Genomic DNA, 10,000 nt, shown 5'->3' with positions numbered 1-10,000 from the left:
GTGAAAGTGTTTTCCCAAAAGGACCTTCACATGAATGTACAGTGGTTCTCCGTCTCCAAGTTACTGTCAGCTGAGAATGTTTTCCAGTTGAATTTATACACTGAAATTTCTCCCGTTTTGCCCAAACGATGCAGAAGCACATCATTGAGTTTGTCTTAACACCATTACGTTTAGCAGACACCCGTATCAAAAGTGACTTATAAATTATTTCAATCTATACAACTGAGCAATTGAAGGTTATGGGCCTTGCTCAAGGGCCCAGCAGTGGCAGCCTGGTGGACCTGGGATTCGAACTCACGACCTTCCGATCAGTAGTCCAAAGCCTTGCCCACTAGATTCCCAAAAGGATCTGAGCAAACACACTGATGATGATATTTGGATCATTTAAGAATCCCGGTTTTATATTTGTTTACCTTATGTAACTCCATACATTGGTAGTTGAGCTGAAGATGTTGAGGTTCTCTTTGGGAGTGACAAGATTGGACAGGATTAGGAACGAGTACATCAGAGGGACCGCTCACGTTGGACGTTTGAGGGACAAAGTTAGGGAGGGCAGATTGAGATGGTTTGGACATGTTCAGAGGAGGGAGAGTGAGTATATTGGTGGGAGAATGTTGGACATGGAGCTGCCAGGCAGGAGGCAAAGAGGAAGGCCAAAGAGGAGGTATATGGATGTAATTAATGAGGATATGAAGCTAGTGGGTGCAAGCGTTGAGGATGCAGACGATAGGGATAGGTGGAGAGAGATGATTCGCTGTGGCAACCCCTGAAGGGAAAAGCCGAAAGAAGAAGATGTAACTCCATACATTATGCTTGTTTACGTTTAATTTAATATTATACTTTTTTTCATGCATATGTGCGTGCATTCCGAAATGTACTTGACTCACAAACACCAGTTGTTCGAAAGTGTTTAAAGTAGATGTTGAGTGATTGTCATTATCTAGTGTGATCTTTTCTAAGACATTAAATCACAGATGTTTTCAGAATCGCTAAAGACCTGTAGTCTTATGACTAAATGAGAATTAAAAGAAGGAACCGTAGTAGATGTTGGTTTTTTTTTTTCCTCACGTTGTTATGCTAATACAGTCATCCCTGGGGATTTCGTCATAGATGTCACGTAAAAATTCATCACCCGAAACACGTCCTAGAGATAGAGATAGCTCATGAAACTTGTATTGTATTTCCATAAGAGCTTGTTACAGATATTGTTTAAGTATAACCCAAGACATCCTGACTTCCCGAGTGCACTTCCCCCAGGGTTTATCCCAAATCAGCAAGCAAGTCGTGTCTCCATTAACGTTAAGGAAGACTCGTTCACTCCGGTGTAGATTCAGGAGGTTTCTATAATCAGGCTTATATTTGATTTTCTTTTATTTGTTTCTTTCAGAACGTCTTCATTTTTCGAATTCTTTCAATTAGTGCTGCACTTCTCATTGTTCACTGTAGAGTCTGTAGTGAATGTACTAGTGCTTGGCTACAACGCTACAAGGAAGCTGGAACTAGATAAATATCACCTAGGGGTTTTTGCCAGGACACTCAGTCAGGCAATTAACCCCTTGATAAAAGCTCATAATAGACTGCTTTCACAATGCGACATGACGTTCAGTGTTTAAAGTGAGACACGTTGATATTTTTGGTGTTCCTATGTACGCACGGCTTTATTCCCAGATGTAAACACGGTCTTTATTTAGAACTTGACGGGAACTGATATTAATGTTTGCTCCGTTGTTTGCTCGATGGAGAACTCGTTTCACCTGATTAGTTTGACTTGCTTTACCAGATAGATTTTATTTATTTATTGAATTTTTTTTTTTTTTTATAATTTTTTTTTAATATGACGTTAAAGAAAAAGTTTTTTTTTACATTTTCATCATAGACACTATGCAGCAGCGCTTTAGTCGTTTAGATCAAGGTTCAGCTTTCGCACTAACACTAAAGTATCAACACCACTGCACTTTTCATCTCGTCACATCACTTACAAGATCCTTTTCCTTAACTCATCTCAACTGTGTCTTTAGTCCAAGGTTTGCTGTCTCCGTTAATACATCATCACAGCACAGCACAGCACACTACCGGCGATCTCTCGCTGGATTCATGAAAACGCAGCGTCACTAAACATTTAATATTTAATCTCTACTCCACTACGGAGTTTTCTTTTGAATCTATCTTGAAGTCCCTCCAGGTTTTCTAGATTTTGCAGGGACTGACTTTTGCTCATAATGGGACTGACTTTTGCTCATAATGATAATGTTATCATTGTTTTTTCTTCTCACTCACTGTGCAGGCACCAGTTATGACTACGTGCGAGAGTTTCGGCGCAGTACGGGCACATGGCACTCGACTCGCCCCCTCCTGCCCTCGGACCTGTGTAAGACCGGCTGCTCTGCTCTCCGCATCGCTAACTGTAAGCTGTTCCGGCTGCAGCTGAAACAAGGCCTGTTCCGGATCCGAGTGCCATCCGTATAACATGCACATCCATGACCACGTAGTCATCGTCTTTCTGCTTGCTGATCGGGTCTTTTTTTTTTTTTTAAATGTTAAAAAAAAAAAAAAAAAAAAGCACATGTTGGACTTGTGGAATCTCTGGATATGAGGCGAGGATGCCTTCATTAGAGAGCTGTGTAGGGACATTTCGTCCACTCCGTGTCATTTCTTCTTAAGGGAACGTGTCTTTTTGTCTGTCTTTTCTTTCACTCTAAGGGATTTGAATGTCATTTTGATATGAAGCAGCTGCTTAAAACTGTTTTTGAGAGGACCACAGGTTGCTACTGCCTTTTTACGCCAGCACTAACACAAACACCTTCGACAAATAGATCACGATGATGAGGCAGCTCGACTGCCTTTCTTCTTCTTCTTCTTTTTTTATTTAATAATTTATAAATTGTCTTTCACTTGAATATACAGTTGATGGGAACAGCTTTGGACTGTCAGGAGAAGAATGATGGGAACTCTGGTGTATTTTTAGCCCGTATTAAACACAGCTTTAGATTTAGATAATATGAGCTGTCGTGGCCGTGTGGTATGAAAATTATTTGGGAGAAAGGGATAGAAGTGTGCGTATTTAACAACGTTGAGAACGTGTTTGTTTAGCGTTATTAAGCTTTGGAGTTAAAATTCCATCTAATACACTACAGTAGGGCTTCGTCTTGCTACTGTGCTTCTGTATCAAAAACGGCAGTAGGAACTGTTTTTTTTCTGTATTGATAACATCACACTCAAGGATTCTCACTGACGTTTAATCTTCGTGTGTGCGTATGTGTGTTTTGAGGGTGACCTTTGAACTGGCTTTCCAGTCACAGCAGACCGTTTTGGCATCCGGCGACCCCGTTTGTTGTGTTGCGCGTCACAGCTGCTGCCGTCTATTCTAATCGTTACAGAGTGGCTTTTAGTGAAACTTGTCAGCGCACACGACCTCCAGATGAGAGAACCAGCTCATGTAAAGCAGACACTCGGATCTGCTTCGTTTTAGGTCGTCCTAATATAACGTTCAACGATCAGACGTGCTACGTACACGACTACTTTGTGATTTCGTTGCATTAGCCTAAGACTAAACATTTTTTACTACCAAATTAAGATCAATTTGACTGTATATACAGTGTAATAATCACGTTTCAGGTACGAACAATAACGCTGGAAGGTCCTGATCATGTTATTTGTTGACTGCATCAGTTTCAGAGAATTTATTTATTATACACTTCTGTTTTTAACCTGACCCTCTGATCTCCATACAAAACACAGCCAGACCCTTGATTTGCGATTTGCAGACTATCTACTCGATAGTACATGCTGTATTTTATCGCCGTTCCTCCTGATTATTTATGTTTTTCCTCCTCGCTATGCATGATCAGTGATAACGTCAAATTTCTTGTTAGACAGCCTTGACCTTTGCTCTTAAATTGTTAAAAAATTGCTCGATGCTTCCGCAGTCAGTCACTAGGTACGCCTCTCGACAAAGGTTTATGTACTAACGTAACCCTAGGACGGCTGTACGCACCTTTGACAACACGGATCACACCCAGCTCTTAAACATACAGTGTGCATGTGTAAACATAGACTATCAACACACACTACACATTCCTTCATGTGACATAGATTACAGTACACGCTGGACCCTTCAATTAAAATTTGTTAAGGACTGGTTATAGAAAATTCCTCATCTGGATAAGCAACTAACATGAAATGAATGGTGACGCTTAGTGTAAATAAAATAATGCAGCTCGGAGTAGGAGGTGGCTATATGTAGAAAATACATGAAGCCACTTCTGATAAACTCTATATATATATACACATATATACACATATATACATATACTGAATATATTAAAAAACTACCATCAAAACAATAGTGTTGAATAAAAGAAATAAGAAAAAGAGTTTATCTACAAAATGAATTACTTAAAACTGAAAAGAAGAAAATTAGTACATTTTTCAATTTATATTTTACAATTTAAAATTTTAAAAATTACAATTTTAAAAATTGTCTTAAAAACTTTTACAATTTAAACCAGCATAACACCAAATCAGCTTCTAATCAGAGCTTATTATTAAATAATGTTATAAACAGACATCATGATACCTACTGTGAAATAATTGATCACATATCGTATTGCTCAGCCCTACTTCGAAGCATGTTTTGTTTTGTAGTAGCACGTCACGTTGCTATGCTTTTCTTTTGACACCTTTATTCTGAAGCCGATGCAGAAAGAATAAACGTCGATTTCTTTCTTTTTTCATTCCTCCGAATGTAAAACAGAATATTTTTACAAGCCATGATGTCAGCAGCTCATTAGACTAGAGAAGGAAAATAAATTGAAAATCTGGTGAGAACTGGCACTGAACTGGCACCTTGAGTGAGGAGGTCTGGGGTGCAGTCAGCGTTTCAGTTCATCCCAAAGTTGTTCAGTGGGGTTGAGTTCAAGGCTATGTGAAGGACGTTCAAGTAAGAGCTTTGTGCACAGGGGCTTTGTCGTGCTGGAACAGGTTTGGGTCTCTTGGTTCCAGTAAAAAGCTAGAGCAGATATTCTCGCCAATTTTATGCTTTCACCTTTGTGCACGTATGAGAAGAAGCAGCATGTATGGGTTCGAGGGTCATGAGTCCATATACTTTTGGACACGTAGTATATGTATTACATTTACATTTCTGCCACGTATATAAAGTGACTTACATTTTTTATTTCAATTTATACAACTGAGCAATTGAGGGTTAAGGGCCTTGCTTAGGGGCCCAGCTGTGGCACTTTGGTGGATTCGAACTCCCAACCTTCCGAACACCTTAACTTCTAGGCTACCACATCCCCATGTATGTTACTGGATAAACCACAGCAAAGGGTCTGCTACAGAAGCCAAGCTGGTTCATGTATAGAAACCTAGAGATGCTAAACTACAAGGGTTTTTTTCTTACGTTAATCAACTCCGCTAAAGTGTTTTTAGTACTCCGTTCAGTCTGTCACAGTATTTTTCTCAAGCTGCATCAGTACCATGGTCCACAAATTAACAATCCTGGATTACATTAAAGTAACCCTCTTATAGACCTTGGGGTAAGCCTATTGATAATCTGTGAATGATGATGATGTAGAGAAGCACTGTTATTTTTGCTCGTTCGTTTCAGTTAAATCGGTGCACCAATCCAAATTGTAGTCTAAAGTCAGAGGTGCATTTTCACACAGGACCTTGAGGAGGAGTCGCTTACCGTACCAAATTGATTCCATCTTTCTTTTACACATCGCATCCCTGTTGATGATTTTTCTTGCACTTTGTGGAAGTGAGGAAATGAGGAGGTACTACTGTATTATTATTTTCATTTTGACACAAATGGTAATAACGTGACTTCCAAATAAATCTCAGAAAATCATCAGAAAAATCTTCTCACACAGATGTAGTCATTTGTTGTGAAATGATTAGATAAGAGTGTTTGCGTGTGTGTGTGTATTCTACAGAGACAGTTGGGATTAACACAACAGGATTACAGAAGATGGTGACATTAATCATTTAAACCAAATTGCTCTCATGGTGAGAGTTAATTTAACAGTAGGTCTTGTGACTTGAGACAGTGACGAAGCTCAGATTAGGGTGGATCTGGCCTCTAGTGCCCTATATTAGGAGCTTGGGAATTATCCTCTACCGGCTGAGTGAAAAGCCGGCTGAGTGAAACCCTGAGCAGACTGGACATGTCTACGTGTCTATACTTAGATGTGAAAACTAACCAAATAACCTGTAAATGAATTTCACAGGTGCAGTCAAAGAGGTTTTGGCCTATTTGAACAAAACCACGGTTTTAGACATATGCAAACTGAACAAAATGTCAGCTAAAATGCTAGTCTTTTTCACTTGTTTTTGTTGTTTGTTTTTTTTTTTAAATTTGTGCCAATTTGTCTTCCTGTTCTTCTTATAATAGTGATGATAATAATATACTGTATGTACAGAACATAATATCCTATACAGAGCTGTTTACAGGGTAACATTCCCTTAAAATTTTACCGTACATACATACATACATGCATAAATACACCATGTAATGATATAACACACAAAATAAAGGCCTTCATATACAGTCTGTTGTTTCACACCTGAAAATGCGTTTATGATTACTGTCTTCCATCTTTGTGTGTACAGTATGTGTGTGTGTGAGTGTGAATAAAATGTGGTATATAGAACGAGCTTTCTGTACAGATAAAAAAGTCATAACAGATAGTTGTTTCACTCTTGCTTGTCTACTCTAACATGTGATTCTGTTTGTGGCTTGTGACTGCATGTTGCACAAACCAACTATCCAGACCTAAATCTTTTAAGAGTAAATGAAGCAATTTACAGGAAAGGTATTGGGTGCTTGGTCTGAAAAAAAAAAAAACCATACAAGCCATGTAGTGATCAAAATAATCCTGAGTGAGACAGTATAAAACACGTATTTTTTTGTTCCCCCGATGTCTAACACAGCCTCTTTATTTCCATAATGAATCTCTTCCTGTGGTCTTCTTCCTGTGCCACAGTCAGCCATGTGACAAAGTGCTGGGTCACTCTGGTTGGTATCGTTTTGCATGATATGGTAAGTCTTATTCATTCCTGGTTAGAAAGCATGACAGTCAGGATGAGAATGCCAAGTAGTATGGACTGCTTTTTTGCCTCAGCCTGTGCTCTGTGGGACTGCATGGTCTATCATCAGAGTATATCCAGCAGGGACATGAGCACCCTGTCTCGGCAACCACACACAGTACAGACTGTCAACAAAACAAGAGAGCTCATGATCTTTCTCATGGGTACTAATCAAGCTAGTATCATTGCTGGGTGTCATGACGTCATTGCCTGTAAAGAAGACAACGATGACACACAGTATATGTTACAGTAAAGTTTCCCACTGCATAAGCAGTCTACAGAGGAGTATTCAAATGTCAATAATGTGGAACAGTTTGTAATGAAGGCCTTGGGTTTAGAAAGATGAAGGAAAGTTGAAACAAAACAGCTGCTCTTTATGGCAGCAGTGAATTAGAGAAGAGATAAGGATTGCCTTTCCCTAGCTGATATGAAAAACTATTTTATGAGCCAAGGTATAGCTTGTGTGTGAACACAGCAACGGCTGACACTGAGTTTCATCAACTCAGTGTTTTGTTTTGTCTTTTTTATAAAATGTTGCTCATCTATCCTGCACCGTCACATGATTGAAGACGGTTATGACGTCAAGGGAAAATAAGTTGTGACATTCTTAGTTAGTAAATGTTTTTTGCAAATTGCATCGGATGGTTTCCTGAGCAATCTTGTACAGTTTCAGGAGTGTTGAAACGGATCAGACACAATGGTTGCTAATCACTGACATGAAACGATATATTTCTCTGAAAAATGGGCAAGATCAGAGAGTTACTGGATGGATAAATGAAAACTAAAGACAGATTTATGACCTAAGCTTAAGTCTTAAGTCTGGGATAGGGCTGTTATGATGTCATGTTTTCACAGTCATGATGGATGATCAGATGGTTATCTCCACTGCTGACATTATTCAAAATACAAATTAAAATGCATTTCTTTCTGTTTCTGTCTGGTTTCTTTTTTACCTGACCAGTCTCCTTATTCCGCTGCTTCTCATCCATTTTGTGTCTCACTTTGACTCTACAAAAAGTCACCAATTTGCTCAATCTTTCTGAATCAACTCCTACTACAGCAACCTCCATTTCTCTATACAGGAGACACGGACTGCACTGACAAACCTGTGTGAGCTGCTACTGTTGGAAAAATTACATTGCTTACCTCTTTCTGTGTTTTTTTTGTTTTTTTTTTTCTTTTATAAATGACAGCAAATTAACATGATTTTGTTGACCATAACTAAATAAAAAATTATGAATTTTTGGCTAAGCAGCTCTGTATACGTCTGTTTTCTTTTCCCCGAGGTGCACTAGGCGTTTCTCACCGCTGTGCTGCCTTTCCACTTATAACGACAACATAATTCAGTTCAATTCAATTCAATTTTATTTCTACGACGCTTTTTACAATTGACATTGTCTCAAAGCAGCTTTACAGAACATAAACATAAAACAAAAGGTTATTATAAAGATCAATATAAAGAAGATAAGAGTTCCTCATACACCTATATACAATGTTTGTCATCTTTTTCACACTAAACATGAGAGCAATTCGTTGATTTGTCATGTACGTGAGTAGAGAGACATTATATTATTGAGTAGTGAGAGATTTTTGTCCTTAATACATGTAATAAATTCTGCTGCTTGTCAAATCGAACTGAAATAAATGTATTTATATATACGGACAAGATGCTTCTGCACACAGCTCGTCGTCGATCTACAGTGTTTTTTTATTTGTAGCTCTTTTAACAATGGATGTTGTCTCCAAGCAGCTTTACAGAACATAAGAAATATAGTACAAAAACTTCATTAATATTAGATATATTTAAATGTGTTTGTATTCATCCCCTATGAGCAAGTCTGAGGTGACTCAGGAGACTGTTGGGAGGAAAAACTCCCTTGGATGGAAGAGGAAGAAACCTTGAGAGGAACCAGACTCAAAGGGGAACATCATCCTCATTTGGGTGACACCAGAGGGTGTGATTATAAACATACAGTCTGATAATAAATAATGACAAAATCATTTTAGGACAATTAGATGTTCAAAGACACTTTAGTACAAAGAAGTACTAAATATTTCACTTAATTGTCAGCACTAGCTCGTGCATTTTGAAACGAAAGCTTTAATATCCGAAAACTATGATTTTTTTTAGCCTAATTTGTCAGTCCCTGGACATTTCATATCTTTGAGTCAGGGCAGAGCTGTAATTGGTATTCTGTAAGAAATTCCTTTATAATCGAGACCCTGTAGGTTCATGGAACCATGATCGCTCTTATTCATTCATTTTCTACTGCTTATCTGAACTACCTCGGGTCACGGGGAGCCTGTGCCTATCTCAGGCGTCATCGGGCATCAAGGCAGGATACACCCTGGATGGAGTGCCAACCCATCACAGGGCACACACACACTCTCATTCACTCACGCAATCACACACTACGGAAAATTTTCCAGAGATGCCAATCAACCTACCATGCATGTCTTTGGACCGGGGGAGGAAACCGGAGTACCCGGAGGAAACCCCCGAGGCACGGGGAGAACATGCAAACTCCACACACACAAGGCGGAGGCGGGAATCGAACCTCCAACCCTGGAGGTGTGAGGCGAACGTGCTAACCACTAAGCCACCGTGCCCCCCATCGCTCTTATCAGTCGTCTTTTATTAGGATGTCTTTGAACAACAGTAATGTAGCTAAAGGATGTGATGGCTTGTTGATCCAGACAAATATCATTTCTCAGGCATTAAATAATGAAATCACATTATAGTGGTTTTTGAACTGGCTTCAGCTTCATAAACCTGAACTGTACAGACACACACACACACACACACTCACACACAATCACACACTCTTTCTCTCTCTCTCTCACACACACACACACTCACTTACACACACACACTCTCTCTCTCTCTCTCTCTCTCTCTCTCACACACACA

At 39.2% G+C, this 10,000-nt stretch overlaps 1 protein-coding gene across 1 annotated transcript in view; it reads left to right on the top strand.

Moving 5' to 3' along the window:
• gan (gigaxonin) overlaps positions 1–6,570 on the top strand; it is a 19,541-nt gene extending 12,971 nt beyond the window's left edge. Inside the window, exon 11 of the mRNA XM_060878200.1 lies at positions 2,285–6,570. Within this exon, the coding sequence (XP_060734183.1) occupies positions 2,285–2,466 (182 nt within the window). The 3' untranslated portion in view covers positions 2,467–6,570. The remainder of the gene's footprint in view (positions 1–2,284) is intronic.
• The last annotated feature ends 3,430 nt before the right edge of the window (positions 6,571–10,000 follow it).

This window comes from Tachysurus vachellii, chromosome 9 (genome assembly GCF_030014155.1).
Source record: "Tachysurus vachellii isolate PV-2020 chromosome 9, HZAU_Pvac_v1, whole genome shotgun sequence".
NCBI classification, from domain to species: Eukaryota; Metazoa; Chordata; class Actinopteri; order Siluriformes; family Bagridae; genus Tachysurus; species Tachysurus vachellii.
Note: the sequence above shows the minus strand (reverse complement) of the source record. Positions and strands in the feature narration are given on the sequence as shown.